At 44.9% G+C, this 23729-nt stretch overlaps 1 protein-coding gene across 6 annotated transcripts in view; it reads left to right on the forward strand.

Moving 5' to 3' along the window:
* The window catches only part of LOC124615498 (sorting nexin-24-like), an 81586-nt gene that overhangs the window by 31898 nt on the left and 25959 nt on the right, over positions 1–23729 (forward strand). For all 6 annotated transcript variants that reach the window (XM_047143445.1, XM_047143444.1, XM_047143447.1 and 3 more), the window contains exon 3: positions 17398–17564. In XM_047143445.1, coding sequence (XP_046999401.1) covers positions 17418–17564 — 147 coding nt within the window. In that variant the 5' untranslated portion in view covers positions 17398–17417. The remainder of the gene's footprint in view (positions 1–17397; positions 17565–23729) is intronic.

The following is a 23729-nucleotide window of genomic DNA, read 5'->3' on the forward strand; positions in this document are numbered from 1 at the left end:
TCTATTATTTGGTTCTTGTTGATCATTATCAAAGAAAGAAGTAGTGTAAGTAACAACGAATGTTTCGCTAATGAGACGACTCCTCTCTATTTTTTATTTGTAAGCGGCGGTAGCGCGCACTAAAGCAAGCCACGCCGCGAGCGGCGACAGGCCGTAAACACGCACTATCAGAATGCGACAAACAATGCATGACACAGTATAGTAATGCATTTTCAGCTTAGAGTGACGTAAACACCTATAACAAAGAGAACGGCACTTATCAGATCAAAGAAAAATAAGCAATCAATTCAAAGCAGACGAAGCACGTGAAAAAGGAAGGATATCCGTATAAATACGGACGGAGCGCGAGACGCGTAGCAATGGCTACCTGGTAAACCGTAACTGCTAAGCTTACGACTCGAACCAAACTACTGCAGCTGTATCGTCATTCATTCGACCTAAATTGTGTCTCATATTACAACTAGGCGAACTTTGTTTCGATTTGGAGGTGCGACCTAAAACTTTTCTCTCCTCTTGATTTTCGAGTCTCAAATTTCAGGTGCGGCTTAGATTCGGGAAAAATTTTTTCCCTTGATTTCGAGTCTCATTTTTCAGGTGCGGCTTAGATTCGAGTAAATACGGTATGCTGATCCTGTGGTGAACTTTGGTTGGTAAACAACGATGTGCACAAAGCTTAGGTAGTTGTATTAACCTTCAAAACATGTTAAAGGGTGAAGAAATTCGGGAAAATTTCGAAAAAACTCCGTGTAAATGTATTAAAAGGACTGGTTATGTGGTGGCAGATTATGAAAATGAGGCTAACAGTTGTCTGTCGAAGAAATAATAACGTTAAAACCTGTGGGAAGCTGCTAAAAAATGATCGGTGATGTGGGAAAAATGGGAATGGAAATAAAGTGAAAGTTGTTAGAACTTGCCGAAATGGTTGTTTAATAGGTGAAAGGAACTGAAGCTGTGAAATAGTATTCACGAGGCTACACGAGAAATGTTTGTAAACTGGGAACAGTGGATTTTATAGATGGAACTGTTCCAGGCAGGGTTCAGTTTGGATAGTGTCTTGGGGAGTTTGATCATTAGGAGTAGGATTAGGATTATTTCTCTTCGTGGCAAAGTGATATTTCCAGCAGAGACTATGAGTGTAGGACAGTAAATCTCTGACGAGGGCTGTTTGGTTGAATCTGGGAGTAGGGCTGAAGGTGAGGCCTTTGGATAGGACAGAGGTTTTGGATTGGGAGAGAGGTTTGGAGGAAAGGTTAACTACTGAATTAGGGTGTTGTGGTTCCAGATTGTGTTGATTAGAATTTTGAGGTTTTGGGGAGAGTGGAGCTGTAAGTGGGAGATTGCGTAGATGGGAGAGACTGGGTCTGTGTGCAATGAGGATCACCCTGTGGCGAAACATGCCTTGGTGCACGGCCAGCACATCTTGGCACGGTGTTACACCGTCCAGGTTATCTGGGTATTTCCCACTGACACCAGCCTATCATAACTTCAGAGATGGGAACTTGCCCTTCAATATATTCTCTCGTCCCGTTACCCACCAGGCCTCAACCTCCGCTAATTTCAATTTGCCGCCCCTCGTAACTCACTTGTCATTCAACATCATCTTTGCCTCTGTACTTCCGCCTCGACTGACATCTCTGCCCAACCCAGATGATGTGACTTACCGAACGAAAGTTCTGGCAGGTCGATAGACACACAAACAAACACAAACATATACATGAAATTCAAGCTTTCGCAACAAACTGTTGCCTCATCAGGAAAGAGCTGTCTGCTTGTGTCTGTGTATTTGCGGATGGATATGTGTGTGTGTGCGAGTGTATACCCCTTCTTAAAGACCAATATGTCTTTAAATGTGTCTGCTTGTGTCTGTATATGTGTGGATGGATATGTGTGTGTGTGCTCGAGTGTATACCCGTCCTTTTTTCCCCCTAAGGTAAGTCTTTCCACTCCCGGGATTGGAATGACTCCTTACCCTCTCCCTTAAAACCCACATCCTTTCATCTTTCCCTCTCCTTCCCTCTTTCCTGATGAGGCAACAGTTTGTTGTGAAAGCTTGAATTTTGTGTGTATGTTTGTGTTTGTTTGTGTGTCTATCGACAGCGCTTTCTGTTTATATATAGAGGGAAACATTTCACGCGGGAAAAATATATATCTAAAAACAAAAATGATGTGACTTACCAAACGAAAGTGCTGGCAGGTCGATAGACACACAAACATACACACAAAATTAAAGCTTTCGCAACAAACGAAACCTTCAACCCATTACATGCAGTCTCCCATCCTTCATCAAAGACACCAACCACTTTCTCGAACGCCTGGAATCCTTACCCAATCTACCCCCGGAAATCATCCTTGTAACCATTGATCCCACTTCCTTATACACAAATATTCCGCACGTCCAGGGCCTTGCTGCGATGGAGCACTTCCTTTCACGCCGATCACCTGCCACCCTACCTAAAACCTCTTTCCTCATTACCTTAGCCAGCTTCATCCTGACCCACAACTTCTTCACTTTCGAATGCCAGACATACCAACAATTAAAGGGAACAGCCATGGGTACCAGGATGGCCCCCCTCGTATGCCAACATATTCATGGGTCGCTTAGAGGAAGCCTTCTTGGTTACCCAGGCCTTCCAACCCAAAGTTTGGCACAGATTTATTGATGACATCTTCATGATCTGGACTCACAGTGAAGAACTCCAGAATTTCCTCTCCAACCTCAACTCCTTTGGTTCCATCAGATTCACCTGGTCCTACTCCAAATCCCATGCCACTTTCCTTGACGTTGACCTCCACCTGTCCAATGGCCAGCTTCACACATCTGTCCACATCAAACCCACCAACAAGCAACAGTACCTCCATTATGACAGCTGCCACCCATTCCACATCTAACGGTCCCTTCCCTACGGCCTAGGCCTTCGTGGCAAACGAATCTGCTCCAGTCCGGAATCCCTGAACCATTACACCAACAACCTGAAAACAGCGTTTGCATCCCGCAACTACCCTCCCGACCTGGTACAGAAGCAAATAACCAGAGCCACTTCCTCATCTCCTCAAACCCAGACCCTCCCACAGAACAACCCCAAAAGTGCCCCACTTGTGATAGGATACTTTCCGGGACTGGATCACTCTGAATGTGGCTCTCCAGCAGGGATACGACTTCCTCAAATCCTGCCCTGAAATGGGATCCATCCTTCATGAAATCCTCCCCACTCCACCAAGAGTGTCTTTCCGCCGTCCACCTAACCTTCGTAACCTCTTAGTTCATCCCTATGAAATCCCCAAACCACCTTCCCTACCCTCTGGCTCCTACCCTTGTAACTGCCCCCGGTGTAAAACCTGTCCCATGCACCCTCCCACCACCACCTACTCCAGTCCTGTAACCCGGAAGGTGGACACGATCAAAGGCAGAGCCACATGTGAAAGCACCCACGTGATTTACCAACTGACCTGCCTACATTGTGAAGCTTTCCTATGTGGGAATGACCAGCAACAAACTGTCCATTCGCATGAATGGACACAGGCAGACAGTGTTTGTTGGTAATGAGGATCACCCTGTAGCTAAACATGCCTTGGTGCACGGCCAGCACATCTGGGCACAGTGTTACACCGTCCGGGTTATCTGGATACTTCCCACTAACACCAACCTGTCAGAACTCCGGAGATGGGAACTTGCCCTTCAGTATATCCTCTCTTCTCGTTATCTGCCAGGCCTCAATCTCCGCTAATTTCAATTTGCCGCCGTTCATACCTCACCTGTCTTTCAACAACATCTTTGCCTCTGTACTTCCGCCTCGACTGACATCTCTGCCCACACTCTTTGCCTTTACAAATGTGTGTGTGTGTGTGTGTGTGTGTGTGTGTGTGTGTGTGTGTGTGTGTGTGTGTGTGTGTGTGTGTGCGCGCGCGCGCAAAACATTTCTTAGTATGACACGTTTCTGTGTTTTGCACAATGCAGAGACACACGTCATACTAACAAATGTAAATCCACCTGATGGAGGTTTAAACCTTTGAAACGCACCATGGAGATAAATAGTGACTGGTAACAGTAAACTTGTTGTTTCATTTAATGTCAATAAACAGTCATGGTAAAGCCTAACCAAAAATGTTCGCCTTTAAAGTAGTATAATTATTCTGAAGTCTGTCGCAAATGCAGGTTTAGATATTTCCCTACTGCGGGTCCAGGGATTAGAATAGGCCCGAGGTATTCCTGCCTGTCCTAAGAGGCGACTAAAATGAGTCCCACATGTTTCGGCCTTTATGATGGTCCCTTGTAGGGTTTGACCTCCATTTTTCAAAATTTTCCTGAAGAGAAGGTGGCCAGTGTTGCGGCAGGGTGGCGTACGTGGGGAGGGCACCCGTTCGGAGTGGGTGGCATCAGGGTGGATGACACGCGATGAAGTGTAGTGCATCGTCTTTTGCTGGGGGTCAAACACCAGCAGTCTGTAAGCATTCATGGGCTCCATTCAATGCATAGAAGTACGACCCCAAATCATTCCCCTCCCTGGCCACACCGTGGGAGGAACGTCAGGCAAAGGATGGTGGTGGCTCTTATTTGCCCCAATACCTTGTATGTTCAAGAGCTGACGGGTAATCTTTCATCATGATGAAGCCTCAGTTTTTTGTTGAGCATTTAGAGGACAAGTTTGGGGAGGTGGAGGGCTTGTCCAAAATGAGATCTGGGTCAGTCCTGATCGAAACAGCATCCTCTGCCCAGTCCTGGGCGTTACTCACTTGTGACTAGCTGGGGGGGGGGGGGGGTGATGTTTCTGTACCATCACACCCCATAAGAGCTTAAATATGGCCCAGGGTATCATATTTCACAGGGACCTTCTTTTGCAGTTCAATGATAGCTGTGAGCCAATTCAGAATGACAAGGTGTACATTTTGTTCGATGTGTCAACTGGGGTCTGAGGGATAATCAGGTTGCCATCGGTTCCTTCATCTTGGCTTTCGAGGATGTTACATTACTCGAGAAGGTCAAGGTGATGGTCTACTGCTGTGATGTAAAACCCTATATCCCTCCCCCAATGCGGTGCTTAAATCTTGGAAGTTCGATCATATGTCATCCCACTGTACTTCCAGCATCAGATGTCGAGATTGGGGATGCCCATCACATCCCAATACTCCATGTGCCTGCCTCCCATCTGAGTCAACTGTGGAGAGAACCATTCGCCTTGCTCGCCAGACTGCAGCATTCTACAGAAAGAAAGGAAACTCGTGGAGTACAACACCCTGGACTGACTGACCTACACTGATGCTAAGAAAAAATTTGAACGCCTATACCTTGTACGTATAACATTGTCTTACGTTGCTGCTACAATAATTCCAGCCCCATCAGCTCTGCCAACCCCAGTCACCTCTCCAACCAGTCACCTGTCTGAGCCAGAAGACTACACCTGCCCCCTTGATGGTGTGGGGGCACTTCCCTCCCTGTTGCTCCTGCACGACATACTTATGGAGCAACACCTTCCCCCAACCATCGGGGACATCCGTCCCCACTTCTAAGCTGGAGAAGCGTACAACTTCTTCAGCTGCTGTCGCTAGGAAGGTGTCCCTTGGGTCACTCCCTTCCCACGTTTCTGCCAGTGGATAAGATGATACCCGCCAGTGGCAGAAGAGCCCAAAAGCAACTGGTCGCAGGGTTCATGCTCATCCTCAGTCCTGGAGACAGAATCAGTGAAGTCATCCCAGCCAGGGAAACCCAAGGAACAGCAAGAGAAATCCAAAAATAAGGTCCCCAAGACCAAGGGAATTGCAGTGGCACACACACCACCGCTACCTCAGAGCTCTGCGTCTGTGGATGAGGTGTAGATTCTGGCGTCCGCTGAGGACCTAGATCTCGCCGGACCCTCAGACAAAATGGACTGCTCAGGCAAAAAGTTGGTGGCAGCAGGTGACCCTGAGGCGTCAACTGCCTTATTGAATGTTTGATGCCTTCCCAGTCTCACAATGTCATCCTCCAGTGGAATTGCGGCAGTTTTTTCCACCACCTGGCTGAGCTATGGCAACTGTAAGCTTTACACCTGCTTTCTGCATTGCCCTCCAGGAAACCTGGTTCCCAGCAATGCGGACCCCTGCCCTCCATGGTTATAAGGGGTATTACAGGAAACATAGCGACTATAATAGTGGCAGGTGGAGTTTGCGTTTATGTCCTAAACTCAGTCTGTAGTGAACATGTGCCCCTTCAAACCCCTCTTGAAGTTGTGGCTGTCAGAATAAGGACGACATAGGAAATAATTGTCTGCAATGTATATCTTCCTCCAAATGAGGAATTACCCGTGAATGTATTGGCTGCACTGATTGATCAACTCCCTAAACCTTTCCTACTTCTGGAAGATTTTAATGCCCATAACCCCTTGTGGGCTGGTACCATGCTTACTGGCTGAGGCAGAGATGTCGAAACTTTACTGTCTCAGTTCAACCTCTGCCTCTTAAATACAGGGGCTGCCACATATTTCAGTGTGGCTCGAGGTAGTTACTCAGCCATTGATTTATCAATTTGCAGCCCAGGACGTCTCCCATGTATCCGCTGGAGAGCATGTGACAACCTGTTTGGTAGTGACCACTTCCCCATCTTCCTGTCACTGCCCGGTATCAAGACCCTGGACACCTGCCCAGACGGGCTTTAAACAAGGCTTACTGGGAAATTTTCACCTCTGCTGTCACCTTTGAATCTCCCCCACATGGTAACACAGATGTGATGGTTGAGCAGGTGCCTACAATAATCGTTTCTGTGGCAGAAAACATGATCCCTTGCTCTTTAGGGTGCCCCCAGCGAAAGACAGTCCCTTGGTGGTCGCCGGAAGCCTCTGAAGCAATTGAGGAGTGTTGGCAAGCTCTACAGTGGCATAAGTGGCACCCTTCCCCGGAGCACTACTTACGGTAGCCTTTAAAACAGCTCCATGCTGGTGTTCACCAAATTATCAAACGACGGAATCAGGAGTGTTGGGAGAGATACTTCTCGACCATTGGGTGCTATACATCACTTTCCCAAGTCTGGGCAAAGATCAAACATGTTTTCGGGTACCAGACCCCAACAGGTGTTCCCGGTGTTAACATAAATGCCATGTAATCTACCGACACAAATGCAGTTGCCGAGCACTTTGCTGGAGCCTCTGCGTTGGACAAATACACCCCCAGCTTTTCACACTCTCAAATGGGGGCTGGAAGGGAAAGTCCTCTCGTTCACTACACGCCAAAATGAAACCTATAATGCCCCATTTACAAAGTGGGAGGTCCTCAGTGCTCGACACAGCTCCTGGACCAGTTTGTATCCACAGTCAGACGATTAAACATCTCTCATCTGACTACAAGCGGCGTCTCCTCGTCATCTTCAATCAGATCTGGTGTGATGGCGTCTTTCCATCACAATGAGGGAGAGCACCATCATTCTGGTGCTCAAAGCCGGTAAAAACCACTCGATGTGGAAAGCTATCGGCCCATCAGCCTCACCAACGTTCTTTGTAAGCTACTGGGATGTATGGTGCGTCGGCGGTTAGGTTGGGTTCTGGAGTCATGTGGCCTACTGGCTCCATGTCAGGGTGGCTTTCACCAGGGTCACTCTACCACTGATAATCTTGTGTCCCTAGAGTTTGCCATCCGAACAGCTGTTTTCCAGACACCAACATCTGGTTGCCGTCGTTTTTGATTTCCGAAAAGCATATGACACAACCTGGCAACATCATATCCTTGCCACATTATCCGAGTGGGGTCTCAGAGGCCCACTCTCGATTTTTATCCAGAATTTTCTGTCGCTTCATACTTTCCATGTCCAAGATGGTGCCTCCCATAGTTCCCCCCCATCTCTAGGAGAATGGGGTCCCGCAGGGCTCTGTATTGAGTGTTTCTCTATTTTTAGTGGCGTTTAATGGTGTAGCAGCAGCTGTAGGGCCGTCTGTCTCACCTTCTTTGTCTGCAGACAACTTCTGCATTTCGTAATGCTCCACCAGTACTGGTGCTGCTGAGCTGCACCTACAGGGAGCCATCCATAAGGGGCAGTCATGGGCTCTAGCCCGTGGTTTCCAGTTTTCCGCTGCAAAGTCATGTGTTATGCACTTCTGCCAGTGTCGTACCAGTCATCCGGACCCAGAACTTTACCTTAATGACGATCCACCCACTGTAGTGGAGACATATTGATTCGTAGGACTGGTTTTCGATGCCCAATTGACGTTGCTTCCTCATCTTTGTCAGCTTAAGCGAAAGTGCTGGCAGCACCCCAGTACCCTCTGCTGCCTGAGCAACACCAACTGGGGTGCAGATCGCTCTACGCTGCTGCAGGTCTACAGAGCCCTTGTTCAATCCTGCCTGGACTATGGGAGTCTGGTTTACAATTTGGCAGCGCCCTCAGCTATCCGTTTACTCAACCCAGTTCACCACTGTGGCATTCGGCTAGCGACGAGCTTTTACGATGAGTCCGGTAACCAGCATCCTTGTGGAAGCCAGAGTGCCTCCATTGCAGGTCAGGCATGCACAACTGCTCGCCAGTTACGTAGCACACATTCGTAGTTCTCCTGTGCATCCGAATCACAGTCTCCTTTTCCCACCCACGGCGGATCATCTCCCGCATCGGTGGCTCATCTCAGGGCTTCCAATTGCAGATCGTGTCCGATCCTTTCTTTCTAAACTAGAGTCCTTGCCTGTACCACCTATACCTGAGGTCAATTCACATATACCTCCATGGTGTACACCTAGGCCACAGCTTCACCTGGACCTTTCACATGGCCCTAAGGACTCGGTTAAACCCTTGGGTCTCTGCTGCCACCTCCTCTTGATTCTTGACGAGTACCGAGGCCACGAAGTGGTTTACACTGACAGCTCAATGGCTGATGCTCACGTCAGCCATGCGTATGTCCATGGAAGACACATTGAACAGCATTCCTTGCCTGATGGCTGCAACGTATTCACTGCAGATCTGGTGGCCATATCTTCTTGTGCACTTCAGTATATCCGTTATGTCCCGGGGAGTCGTTTCTTCTGTGTACTGACTCATTGAGCAGCCTACAAGCTATCGACCAGTGCTACCCTCGCCGTCCTTTGGTGGTGTATATCCAGGAGTCTGTCTATGCCCTGGACCAATCCTGTTGTTCAGCGGTTTTCCTGTGGACCCCAGGACGCGTTGGCATCCCAGGCAACAAACTTGCCGTCAGGCTGGCCAAACAGTCTACTTGGAAACCACTTGTGGAGATGGGCATCTCTGAACCTGATCTGCATTCTGACCTACACCATAGGGTTTTTCGGCTTTGGGAGATGGTTGGTATAGCAGTAAACACAACAAACTGTGTGTCATTAAGTAGACCACGAATGTGTGAAAGTTTTCCATGCAGGTCTCTCGCAGGGAATCAGTTGTCATCTGCCGGCTCCACATTGGCGTCGCTTGGGCGACCCACGGTTACCTCTTGTGCCGTGAAGACCTGCCTCAGTGTCAGTGTGGCACCCCGGTTGACAGTGGCCCATATTCTGGTGCACTGTCCCACTTTGACTGCCCAGCGACGAAATCTTGAGTTACCGAACTTGTTGCCGCTCTTTTTATCTGACAACGCCTTATTGGTTGATTTAGTTCTATGTTTTATTTGTGAGGGTTGGGTTTCATCATTTGATCTATGTTTTAGCGCATGTCCTTTGTCCCTCTGTGTCCTAGTGCTTTTAGGGTGGAGGTTTTAATGTGTTTCAGAGTGGCTGACTTCTCCTTTTTATTCTCATGGTCGGCCAGCCACTGTAATCTGCTTTCTTGTTTTACTCTCTTCTGTTTCTAGTGTGTCTGTTGTTTTCTTGTCCTCCTCTGTTCCTTTTAGTGTTTGTTGCCTTTCCTTTGTTCTTGTTGTTTTTCCTTTCTTTTGTGTTGTGTGCCTCATTTGTTTTATTCTCACACTTTTGGCATTGTTTTATTAGGAACAAGGGACTGATGACCTCGTGGTTTGGTCCCTCCCCTCTTTTAAACCAACCGACCATAGATATTTGATTGGTGTGACTTTGTACATTTAGCTCTGAAGGAAATGTTTGTTTGACTGTTCAGTATCTCACCTATACATTTACTCCTTTTATTGCTTATATTATACCCAGGATATTCTATTATGTTATTAAGACTCATATTTGTTCCTGTAAAGACTTCGCCATAGTTTAAATGAATTATAAACTCTTCAACATTTGATTACGAATGATTCACAGTGGTGCCAAACCTTTAAATATTTCTATATTTTGCTGTTGGCTTATACAGAGGTGATGAAAACAAACTGGTGTTAAACAAATACTGATTTAATGCCATTTTGTGTGTCATCTCTCATTCATTAGTCACTAAGTAAGTTGTTTTCTTAATTTATAAGATCCATCTCTGTATCTAAATTACAGGCTGTTTAAAATAATGCTCATTTATTGTTCAATCTCAATTGCATCTTTTTTTTTAAATTAAATGACATGTTTCAATTACTCTGTATCATTTTGAGATATAAGTAGTTGTCAGCAACCTGTCATGTCTATTCAGGACCTCATACCTGAGCACTGTGATATGAGGTTCTGAATAGATAAGGTGGGTTGCTGATGCAGTTACTTAGATCTGATCCCCCTTCGGGTCTGGGGGTTAGAATAGGCCCGAGTTAGCCCTTCCTGTCGTAAGAGGTGACTAAAACAAGACTAAAAGGAGTCTCTCACTTTTCGGCCCTATAAGTTCAGGTCCCATTTTATGGCTTGACCTGTCACTTTCCAAATTCTACAGACGTGTGGGCCATAAGGGAAAGGATGCCTAATGTGGTGCATGAGTTATCTATAGCTCCCTTGTATTTGATCTCCTGAACCTCTTGTCATGGCTTTGCATTTGCATCTGCACCTGCAATTCAACTATATGGGTGAGGACACTTCCCGATGTATGTCATCTTCTTCTGTTGTCTTCTGTCCTCTTTCATCCCCATGACAGTATCGGATTTCTCTGCACCCAAAATCCAGCATGGTAGCCAGTCCGTTGTTGTGGGGCCCTCGTGTACCCATTTGGTGGTAGCCCTCTGACAACACAGGGATCACACTGCTGATGAATGAGCTGTAAACTCCCCACATATGCCAAGGAGTAGATGTCTGTCTTCCTGGGGCATCAGGACTCCCGGCAACGGCCATCATGCCAGGTGGCTTTTGCTGTGGCACCAGTGGGGAGAGCCCCTGACCAGAGTGGGTGGCATCAGGGCGGCTGACCCACAATGAAGTGGACTGTCATCTCTTGCTGGTGACTGTACGGTGCCAGCAGTCTCTGAGGAGGACAAGATTGAGTACAATGCTGACAGATATGAGTCCAAATCGTTTCCCTTCCTTGGAAACGTAGGGCTACAGAAAGAAGAGCCATATTCATCTCGGTATTTAGTCTGTAGCAGAATGGACGGGTCTCCTTTCTACATATGAAGCCTCAGTTTCTTTTTGAACATCTTAAGGATAAGTTAGGGAAGTGACAGCGCTGTCCAAGATGAGACGCAGTGCACTCTTGATTCAGACAGCATCCAGAGCCCAATCCCGGGTGTTACTCGCTTATGACCGGCTGGGTGATATTCCTGTTTCCTTTACTCCCCATAAAAGCCTCAACATGGTCCAGGGGTTTATTTCCATCATGACCTCTTGCAGTCTGACGACGAGCTCTGCACCAATCTAGAACGGTGGGGTGTTCATTTCATCTGGCGTGTTTACAGGGGACCCAAAGACAACAGGGTTGCTACTGGTGCCTTCATCTTGGCCTCTGAAGATGATTCATTGCCTGAAAAGGTCAAGGCGATAGTTCACTGCTGTGATGTTAAACCGTATGTCCATCCCCCTATGCAGTGCTTGAAATGCTGGAAATTTGGGCACTTCTTCTGCTGCATTCCTACCCCACATGTCGAGACTGCAGATGTCCACTGCATCCATATACTCCCTGTGCGCCTCCTCGCACTTGTATCAACTGTGGAGAGCAGCACTCCCCCTGCTTGCCAGACTGCACAGTACTCCAAAAGGAGCGGAAAATCATGAAGTACAAGAACCTGGACCGGTTGACTTACCATGAGGCTAAACGTAAATTTGAACGGTTCCACCTTGTTCGGTTGACGTCCACATATGCTGCTGCCATATTACCATTGCCATCACAGTTACCAGTCATGCCACACTCTGTGCCACGAACAGTGGGACCTCCGGGCCTCCTGAATACATCCACCCCCTTGGTGGTAGGGGAAAATCTCTTTCCGTTGCTCCCAAAGTACCTACTTCAGGAGCAAGCCCCCCACCCCTCTTCCCAAATGCAAGGGACATCAGTTCTCTCCCCCAGCTGGAGGAGCAACAGCCTCCTCCAGCTCCTCTCCTGCGGGAGGTGTCTCTTGCGACCCTCTCTCCCAAGGTCTCTGCTAATGCCACAGCAGACACTCGCTAAAGGAGCCAAATGCCGCTGGACAAAGAACTTCATGGTCTTTCTCTGTGCCTGTAGCTACTGCAGAGAAGTCCTCTTAGCAAGCCCCTAAAGAGAAGTGAGAGCACAAGCAAACAAAGAAGTGTGCTAAGAAAAAGGACCCTTCGATGGCCCCAATACCACCACTCCTTACCAATTCTGCACCTGCGGATGAGGTGGAGATCTCTGTGTCCCCTGAGGACCTGGATCTCATTGATGCCTCATCCACAATAGGAATGGATACAAATACTCAGTCAGTGACAGCAGGTGACACTGAGGCATAACCTGCCTCCTTGCACGCTTCATACCTTCCCAACTTCATGATAATGTCATCCTCCAGTGGAATTGCTGTTGTTTTTTGTACCACCTGGCTGAGCTATTGCAACTGTTAAGCTTTACACCTTTTTTCTGTATTGCCATACAGGAAACCTGGTTCCTGGTAATGCGGACCTCGGCCCTTTGTGGCTATAGGGAATATTACAAGAACTGTATCAACTATAATAGTGTGTCAGGTGTACTTTGTGTATATTTCCTGAATTCAGTATGCAGTGAACCTGTGCCCCTTCAAACCCCTCTTGAAACTGTGGCTGTCAGAATAAGGACAAAACAGGAAATAACTGTCTACAAAGTATATCTTCCTCCAGATGGTGCAGTGCCCCTGAACTCGTTGCCTGCACTGATTCAACAACTCCCTAAACCTTTCCTACTTTTGGGATATTTTAATGCCCATAACCCCTTGTGGGGTGGTACCATGCTTACTGGCCGAGGCAGAGATGTCAAAACTTTCGTGTCTCAAGTTGACCTTGACCTCTACCTCTTAAATATTGTGGCCCCCACACATTTCAGTGTGGCTCATGGCACTTACTTGGCCATTGATTTATCCCTCTGCAGTCCAGGATGTCTCCCATCTGTCAGCTGAAGTGCCCACGATGACTTGTGTGGTAGTGACCACTTTCCCATCTTCCAGTCACTCCCACAGTGCCATTCCCCTGGATGTCTAGCAAGGTGGTTTTTAAACCAGGCAGACTGGAAAGCTTTTACCTCTGCTGACACCACTGAATCTCCCCCACATGGCACCATCGATGTGGTACTTGAGCAGATCACTAGAACGATGGTTTCTGCAGCGGAAAACATGATCCCTTGTTCTTTAGGGTGCCCCCGGCTAAAGTCAGTACCTTGGTGGTCGCTGGAAATCGCTGTGGCCATTAAAGTGCATCAGCGAGCTCTATAGCGATATAAGCGGCACCCTTCCTTAGAGCACCTAATAACTTTTAAATGGCTCTGTGCCCGTGTTCACCAGCTTACAAAAAGATGGAGATGAGCATGTTGGGAGAGGTACGTCTCAACCATTGGGTGCCATACGTCACCTTCCCAAGTCTGGACGAAGATCAGACATGTTTGTGGGTACAAGACAACGAACAGGTGTCACTGGCATTCATAAATGGCGTGTTATCTACTGACGCAAACGCAATTGCCAAGCACTTTGCTGAGCACTACAGTCAAGCCTGCGTATCAGAGATTTATCCCTCAGCATTTCGCACCCACAAACAGTGGATGGAAAGAAAAGCCCACTCGTTCACTGAATGTCACAATGCACCCTATAATGCTCCATTTACAGAGTGGGAGCTCCTCAACGTTCTTGCACATTGCCCCGACACAGCTCCTGGTCCAGATAGAATCCACAGTCAGATGATCAAACACCTCTCGTCTGACTAAAAGTGACATCTCCTTGTCATCTTCATGAGGATCTGGTGCAATGGAGTCTTGCCATCGCAGTGGCAGTGGAGAACCATCATTCCAGTGCTCAAACCTGGTAAAAACGCGCTTGATATGGATAGCTATCGGCCCCTCAGCCTTACCAGCATTCTTTGTAAGCTGTTAGAATGTATGGTAAGTCTGCGGTTTTGTTGGGTCCTGGAGTCGAGCGATCTATTGGCTCCATGCCAGGGCGGTTTCCGCCAGGGTTGCTCTACCATTGATAATCTAGTTACCCCCGAGTCTGCCATCTGAACAGCCGTTTCCAATTGCCAACACCAGGTTGCCGTCGTTCATGATTTATGAAAAGCTTAAGACATGACCTAGCGACATCATATCCTTGCCACATTATATGAGTGGGGTCTCCGGGGCCAGCTCCTGATTTTTATCCAAAATTTCATATCGCTCCCTACTTTCCTTGTCCAAGATGGTGCCTCCCATAGTTCCCCCCACATCCAGGAGAATGGAGTCCCGCAGGGCTCTGTATTGAGTGTATCTCTATTTTTAGTTGCCATTAACGGTCTAGCAGCAGCTGTTGGGCCATTGGTCTCACCTTCTCTGTATGCAGACGACTCCTACATTTCATACTGCTCCTCCAGTAATGGTGTTGCTGAGCGGTGCCTACAGGAAGCCACCCACAAGGCCCAGTCATAGACTCTGGCCCACGGTTTCCAGTTTTCAGCTGCGAAGTCGTGTGTCATGCATTTCTGTTGGCGTCGTACTGTTCGTCCGGAACCAGAACTTTATCTTAATGACGATCCACTCACTGTAGTGGAGACACATTTATTCTTAGGACTGGTTTTCGACGCCTGATTGACGTGGCTTCCTCATCTTCGTCAGCTTAAGCGGAAGTGCTGGCATCACCTCAATGTCCTATGCAGCCTGAGCAACACCAACTGGGGTGCAGATCACACTACGCTGCTGCTGCTCTACAGAGCCGTTGTTCAATCCCACCTTGACTATGGGAGTCTGGTTTATGGTTCGGCAGTGCCCTCAGCTATGTGTTTACTCGACTCACTGCACCACAGTGGCGTTCGACTGGAAACAGGAGTTTTTAGGATTAGTCTGGTGACCAGTGTCCTGGTGGATGCCAGACCCTCCATTGAAGGTTAGGCGTGCACAACTGCTCGCCAGTTACGTTCCACACATTCGTAGTTCTCCTGAGCATCTGAATTACCTTCTCCTTTTCCCATCCACGGCAGTTCATCTTCCGCATTGGAGGCCCAGGTTAGGCCTTAAGATTGCGGTTCACGTCTGATCTCTTCTGTATGAAGTTGAGTCCTTACCTTTACCACCATTCACATACACCTCCATGGTGTACACCTAGGCCGAAGCTTTGCCCGGACCTTTCATGTGGTCCTAAGGACTCGGTTAACTCTGCAGCTCTCCGCTGTCACTTCCTCTCGATTCTTGACATAAACGACCACAAAGTGGTTTACACAGACGGCTCAATGGATGGTGGTCATGTTTTCTTCGTGTATGTTCATAGAGGACATACTGAATAGCACTCCTTGCCAGATGACTGCAGTGTTTACACTGCAGAGCTGGTGGCTATTTCTTGTGCTCTTGAGTGCATCTGCTCGTGCCCTGGCAAGTCGTTTCTTCTTTGTACTGACTCCTTGAGCAGCCTACAAGCCCTGCCATCCTTTGGCAGCGACCATCCAGGAGTCCATCTATGCCCTGGAATGGTCCAATAATTCCGTGGTGTTTGTGTGGATCCCAGGCTGCACATTACTACACTGCAAAGTTTTTCAGCTTTGGGAGATGGAATGTCATAATCTCAGTAAGCACAACAAACTGTGTGCTATTAAGGAGACTACAAATGTGCGGAAGACATGCATGTTGGCCTCTCGCAGAGACTGTGTGGTTCTCTGCCGGCTTCACATTGGCCATACGAGGCTAGCACATGGCTACCTCCTCCATCACGAGGACCCACCTTGGTGTCACTGTGGCTCACATATGACTGTCGTCCACATCTTGCTGGACTGACCACTTTTAGCCGCTCCGCGGTGGACTTAATCATCTCAGCACACTACCTTCAGTGTTGGGCGACAATGCCTCAACAGCAGATACAGTTTTACATTTTATTCATGAGCAGGGGGCGATGGGGGGGGGGGGGGGGGGAGGGGGGAGAGGGGGGAGGTTTCGTACCGTCTAAGGGTTGGCATTCAGCATTCTCTCAGAGGCCGCCAGCCTCCCTCCATTTTAACTCTGTTGCACTTTCTTTGCATTTGTATGTGTTGGTGGTCGTCTTTTCCCTAAGTGTGTTCACCTCGCCTTGTCTTTTTGGGGGTGGACATTTTAATGTGTTGCAGAGTGGCTGGCTCATCCTCTTTTATTATTGCTGGTTTAAATACCTTCTTCTACTTTTCCTTCTGGTGTATGTTTTCCCCGTTTTTTGCTCGCGCCATTAGTTTTCTTTTTAGGTGTGGTTCCCCATTCCTTTTTCCCCTTTTACTTTCTCAAACATACTTCGGGTGTTTTTGTACCTTGAGCCTTGCTTGCTTTGGGAGAAAGGGACCAAAGACGCTGTAGTTTGGTCCCTTTATGCCCCAAACCAACTAACTTAGATCTGAAGATGATCCAGAGTGACTGAAAGTGGTCATTTAGGTAAAAAACAAGATTTGGTATTGAAATTGAACAATAAATGGGAAGAATTTTAATATCAGTACAGTTTCTGATTCTCTAGAGGCAAATACTTCTGCTATAGTGAACAGGCTGTTTATCTGCCATATGCATTTTGCTGCTTTGATTTTTGAAGCATTACAAGTCAAGGTTTTGTCTGGATCCTTTCTTCGGTGGCGTGATTGAGCTATATTTACTCAACCTACAAAGTCAGATGTTCTGTTATTGAGATTTGCATGAGCAGCAGCTTTACTGTGGTTTTAAAGACATGAATTGTGGTCATAGTATGACCAGGACTGTACAGAATAACTTAATGCAGTCCTATTTTGATACAGCTTTGAGGAAAGGTCTAAGCAGAATCACCACTGAGAATGTTTCAGAAATGACAGTAGTGACAGGTTGTGTAGGTAAGACACCAGAAGATAAAACAGGTACAGTGGTACCTGTGTACACAAGTATAATTTTTTTCTATACTGATTTTCAGTATGTAGTAGAATGCTTTTGAAAAGAAGCATATTTGTGGCTGTTATTATTATTATTATTATCATTATTGCACTGTAACCTTAAATATATTATTCACTACCATTTAAATTTGTTGATAACTATATATTATTCTTTGCTGTGTGTTCCAGACTGGTAGAGAAATTATGTCATGATTCAAGTTTCTATTCGTTGTTATCGCCTTGTGGATGAACCACCTGAGAAACCCTACTATGTTTATGTAATAGAAACGCTATTGGCTGGAAAGTACTATTCTGTAGAGAGAAGATACAGTGAATTTTTGAGATTGCACAAAGAGGTATGGTACTTCTATCAGTATGACTGGTGTGTGTTGCTTTATAACGAGCTCAGCATGTACTTGTTTTCTCTGAACTATTGTTCACACAAACAGTTTGTGTTTTTCTTATGACAATAGCTCATAATTTGTAAAAGTTTCAGATTACAGTTGAGAAAAGGAAGTAAGACTCATGAAAATATATTAAACAATAGTTATAGTACCTATAACATATCTCAGACAAAAGTATAAAAATAGAAATAAATATGTACAGAACAGATCAGTTGAGCTCAGAAGTGTGCAGTTTCAGTTGCATTAGGGCTTACAAGTTGCTGACATAGGTGCTATCACTTGGTGGAACAATCAGGACAGGAACGTGTGTTTGCATTGTTTGGACATCTCTACACATCCAAACATTTGACGGTATTGAGTATACCTATTTTTGCTGATTTGCTTTGGATCTTATTGTTCTTGTCTGTAGTCTCTTAACAGATTCCATGATTTCCAGTTTTCAGTATGGCCAGTGACCAGTTTGGATGGTTTTAACTAGGATTGTCTTTTGAAGTTGACAGCGTCTCCACTCTAGTATGGTGTTTGGAGCCTTGATTGCTCTGAGGTAACTGTTTCTTGATTTTGGTCTTTGAGTAATTGGTCGAATGCCACTAATGAATGATGTGTGGATGTAAAGTGTTTAATTTCCCCTTGTAGGCAATTGCTTCCCGTCAAATTGTTGATGTAGCAAATCCTGGTATGTGTTAGCTCTTGTAGGTTTCAGACAATGGGTGGTGAGTCTGATTGTTTTAAACAGTGACACGTCAACTTAAGTTTGCAAAAGACTCACATTTCATTGCTACTCAATCATCTAGATCTTGGTATTTTTGTCTATATTCTGTTTTTTCTCTATCTTGATTTGCTTACAGTTGAATTTTGCCCCCCTTCTGCATAGATGGCTGCAAGTAATTAAGGTTACAAGTGATAATTTTGACCTATTACCTTAAAATGCAGACTGACACAGCATATGATTGGCTAACAAAATATTCATGTCACATTTGTACATTCGTGTACCTTCTTCAAAGTCAATCCTCCAAGGTTCTTTGTACCACACTGCAAAGTTGCATCATCTGTAGCTTCTTAAGGTGTTTGTTATTCCGCCCACAGTGCAATTTCAGTACTTTATATTTTTGTTGTTTGTCACTTCATGGAAGTACACCTTAGCCATATGTTATCTGCAACATTAGGCAAATAACGTATACTACATGAATGGGTAAATTACACGTTGATTATAATGTGCCATCACAGGAGGGCTTAATGCCCCTTTCATGATTACTGTACAACCATTTGTTTTGTTAGCAACACAGAATGATACTCTGTAATTTCACAATGTCTCAGTTCACTACACAATAACCATCACAGTATTGTAGAAAATACAGTATATGCTGCTCTGATTTTTATTAAGTTTGAGCAAAGTACCAAATAATTTCAAAGAAACATCAGGTAACATATTAAGCACTGTCAATGCAAGCACACATACCACATTGTTCTTCAGTCACTATTACTCTCCAGATACCTAATTTTTTTTATTGGTTGAGGTAGTTTTTTACTGATTGCCTTCAGCTCCTCAATTTTCACAAATTCTCTTTATTCGAATATCCCCTGTTGTTTGTTTTGAGTGAATGTTGGACTTTTGAAAAACACAAATTCCAACAGAAAGAAGTACTTTGCAGGTTACTAAGGCACTCTTTGTCATGGTATGGTAGTAAATGACAGTTTTTTGACTTTGAGCTATGCCATTTTGCAGTCCTCGAAATTGGTTCTTTGCAGGTACTGAGTGAGCAGTCAACAATAAACATAGACTGCAATAAACATAGACTGCATCCTTGGTCAAATGGTTAGCATTACTGCCTTTGGTGCGGAAGGGCCCAGGTTCAATTTTTGTTTACCATCCACTCAGACTTGAGACCAAATGCAGATTTAGTTGAATAAACATGCACCAGCATTATTAGAATTCATCTACTGCCAATAAAGGCGGAAAGGATTGGCGACATGCTGATTCTATGTCCCACGATCATAGATCGCACCATTTACTGCATTGTAGGCAGCAGTGTGAATGGGATTAAGGCCTAATCCCTAAGGCTGTGTATTCACTATGATCATATTCATATGTTTCACCAGAAAATTACGTGTACAACAGTTGAATGACTGATACAAGATAAATAGGATTGATGCTGCAAATGTTTAGTTACCAGATGTGTTCTGTCAGTTATGGTCGCCTTCGATGTATGATTGAGTTCTCACACATCTGCAGTCATTGCCAGTGTTGTCAGAATATTTCTGTGTGTTGTTTTCCATGCCATTGCACAGAAGCTCAGTTGTTTTTGTCTTCCATTGGAATGCAAGAATACATCTTTAATGTACTGCCCCTCCATTGTCACTAACGTAATTGAATTTGATGAAATGTGTAGTGAACCACATTTCAAAGAATCCTTGTTGGTCTTCCAAATTCAATAGATGTCACCTCAATCTGTGCATTTTCTGGTTCAATCCCTGAAGTAACCTGTGGTCCACTTTCATCGTGTTCTACTCTCATTTTGGGAAGCAGTCGAGTTAAGTGCCTTTCATCTTCAGTTCTGTGTTGCCCATTATTCTTAAAGATGCTGCATTTTCTGAGTTGGTTTTGATGCCTTTTGACAGTTCATAATGCAGTTTGACATACGGCGTATTTCCCAGCTGTTTGATTATACCGCCAGTGATCCATTGTGATCCATTTAACAAATTGTTTGAAAAATTTGTGGCGTACATTTGATTACCAACCTGTAACTTTGAAGCTCTTCTTTGGCTTTGTATCTCCTTCTGAGGGAAGGATCAGTGACAATGTCATCCTTGGCCGATAGCCACGAAGTAGTTTGGCTGGTGAGTTTCAGTTACTGGATTTCGAGTTGTACGATAAGTAATCAGCAGTTTTTGTAGAGCATCTTGCTTATTTTCCTCTCCCAATTAGCTTTTCTAATGGCTTCTTTGAAAGTTATGACACATTTTTCTGCTCCACCATTTGAAGCAGCATAAAATGGAACTGTAGTAAAGTGTTCTTTGCCATACCTGCCACAAAAAAATCTTTGAATTCCTTTGATACAAACTGTGTAAGAGTACCAGGAACTATGGTCTTGGGGAATCCTGTGGCAAAGACTTTCTCGAGTGCTTTTATTGTAGCTTATGAAGTTGCTGACACCATGTCAAATGCCTATGGAACTGTGTCCGTACATGAACCACAATGTTTCCAGAGTGGTCCAGCATAATCAGTGTAAATTCTTTTCCATGGTTCTGTTGCTTGGAGCCAGGTTTGAAAATCATTTTTGCGATTTTGTTTTGCCATTTGACGAACGCATTGTGAAACCATTTCTTAAATGTCTTTCTCCACTTTTCACTGTCAGTGATACCTTCTTGCCATTTATTTTGTTCTGACAATGTCCCAGTTTCTTCAAAAATTTCTTTTGGCATATTTGGGTATGATAACCATTGTGAAAGCTGTGTGAAGATTATCGTGGCTAGTGCTGATGGCAGCAGTTTGTTAAAATATGGTTGCAAACCTTTTTTCTCTTTTCGCAAATAGTGTGGCCATCTGCTTTTCACTTAATGCAGAATCAATTTTAGTGCTGCCTCTTTGCTCGTAGCTTCAAAACGTTTCCTACAATCAACTGGAAATTAATTGATCTAAATTAATTTCTTCATAAGTTGCAAGCAGAATTATCCAGCCAGATGTATTGATTTTTCATCTGGAGCAGTACTAGTCTTGATAAGGCATCTGCATTGTAATGTTATTTTTTCTTTTTTTCTTTTTTTTCCTTTTCTTCCCTGCATCTGATTGATTTCGTAGTTACAATCCATCAGCGTGATTTCTTATCTTTGTAGTTTCTGAGCTACCATTACTTGCAGCAGCTTTGCTTTGATAGAATATTGAAAGCAGAGGCTTGTGACCTGTGATCATTTTAAACTTCTTTCATACACTATTGTTGAAATTCCCTCATCCCATAAATTATAGACAGCACTTTCTTTTCAATCTGGCTGTATCTGGCCTGATGGTCCTTTAGCCTTAGAAGCAAAGGCAATGGGTTTTAATAATCCATCTGAATACTTGAGGCAATACTGCTCTGATTACATACAAAGAAGCATTGATGGCCAATAAAACAGTTTGAGTTGGTACAAAGTGCACCAATTTAGTTTTCTTGATGTTTTTCTTCTTGAGGTTCAAAAATGCTGCTTCTTTTTGCTTGGTGCATTTGAACTGTGCAGTTTTCTTTCAAAGTTGATCCAGTGGTCCAGTGATTTCAGCAAGTTCCTTGGTGAATTTGTTATTGTAACGTACTTTTCCAATAAAAAGTCTAGTTTGTCTATTCTTTGGATGAGGCAGCTTTTTTATTGCATCTGCACTAGCTGCAGGCCATTGGATTTGACTTGCATCAGTGGTGTGGCCTACGTATTCCACTTTGTGTTGTTTTTTTTTTTTTTTTTTTTTTTTTTTTTTTTTTTTTTTTTTTTTTTTTTTTTTTTTTGAGGATTCACATTTAATATTATTGCATCTGCAGCTATTTTCTTCCCATCATGTGAAAAGCGTGCTCAGATTCTTCGTGTTCATATATATTTGTGCCTGTGGTAACTATATCATCCACGTAATTGGCACATACAGTTATGGTATTTGTAACTTAGTTCACAAATCAATGCTGTATTACAGGAGCACTTGCTGCACCAAATGGTAGCATCTGGTATTCAGAATGCCCAATTGATGTATTGACATCCAACCTCTTTTTGCTTGACAATTGTGGAGGTAACTCGTTCTCGAGAGTTGAGTGGCGATCCTCAGTGTGTGCTCCACCTTCACTGTGCTCAGTGTTCAGTTTCTACTGTGTTAGGAGAATTTTCAGTTTTGGAACCCATACGTAACTAAATGGAAACACAGTGTACTTGTTGATACAGTTCTCATGTTGCTGAGTTTCGACAGCCTCCTTGTACACACAGCTCCAACAGTGGGATGTGTTTTTAAGAATTTCTTATATCTTCATATTTCATTTTGTGGTTGGTTTCAAGACGGTGTTCAGCAATTCCTGATTTTGTGGGCTGCTGGAAGTTGGTGTGTGCTCCTTTCTTCAATTGTGCAAATTGTTTGTACATCATATGCATTCCCACACTAACATGGTATGTAATACATTCCAATTTACCAGAGTCCCAGTTCATCTTTTACTGTCCTTAAAAAGGATTTGGTCTTTGCTGGTGGGTGGTACACATATTTGATATTTTTTTAATGTGAAATTCTACCGATCTTTCCAGATACGTTTTCTGATATGGAACATAGGCTATCTTTTTCGATTTATCTCCATTGGGTATTGGCTATGGTGTGGTCTTTTGCTTGCCTTGAAATGAACCACAAAATAAAATACGAAGAGACAAAGATTCTGCAGAACACATCCCACTATTGGGACTGTGTGTACAAGAAGGCTATCAAAACCCTGCTTCATGAAAACCTCATCAACAAGGACAATGGATTTCAACTTAGTCAGGTGTTGACTGTGGCACTGAAAGTTCTCCAGATGCAGCGGAAAGGGAACATTGAGCATGGCGAAGATGAAGTACTGACTGAGGACCACCACTCAAACCTGAGCACAAGCTTCCTGCATCACCACGTCCAGCACATTGCACAGTCCATACACAGGGTCAGGGGGGGGGGGGGGGGGGGGACGACATTTGTATGTACTGCGTCCACTGGTCAGCATGTCAGTCAGTAGGAGTAATCTGATGCCGACGACGACGACGACGTTTTACGCTGTTGAAAATTCATTCTACAATGATCAGTCAAATCGCTGCATGCCCAAATGAATTATTTGCCAAGAAAACCTAAGAATTAGTTTCCTCTAATCCGAGGGAATATTACAGCAAAATAAGAAGCTTGATGAGTGCCAAAACAGGAACCAACATTTTGTGAGTGCAGTTGCCTTTTTGAAAATGATCCTTACATCCACATTGTGCAACCTTTGTCAAGATCGTACATCATAACCAAACACCAGCAGTGAGCCGACTTACTGGGACAGTCAGTTTGGCTTTAGTGCATGAACGTATCAGACACACACGCCACCAGCTTGACTACATAGGATGCAAACTCTTTGCCCTACATCTACAATTGGCAACCTTGCTCTCACCCCC

This window comes from Schistocerca americana, chromosome 5, assembly GCF_021461395.2.
Source record: "Schistocerca americana isolate TAMUIC-IGC-003095 chromosome 5, iqSchAmer2.1, whole genome shotgun sequence".
Classification (NCBI taxonomy): domain Eukaryota; kingdom Metazoa; phylum Arthropoda; class Insecta; order Orthoptera; family Acrididae; genus Schistocerca; species Schistocerca americana.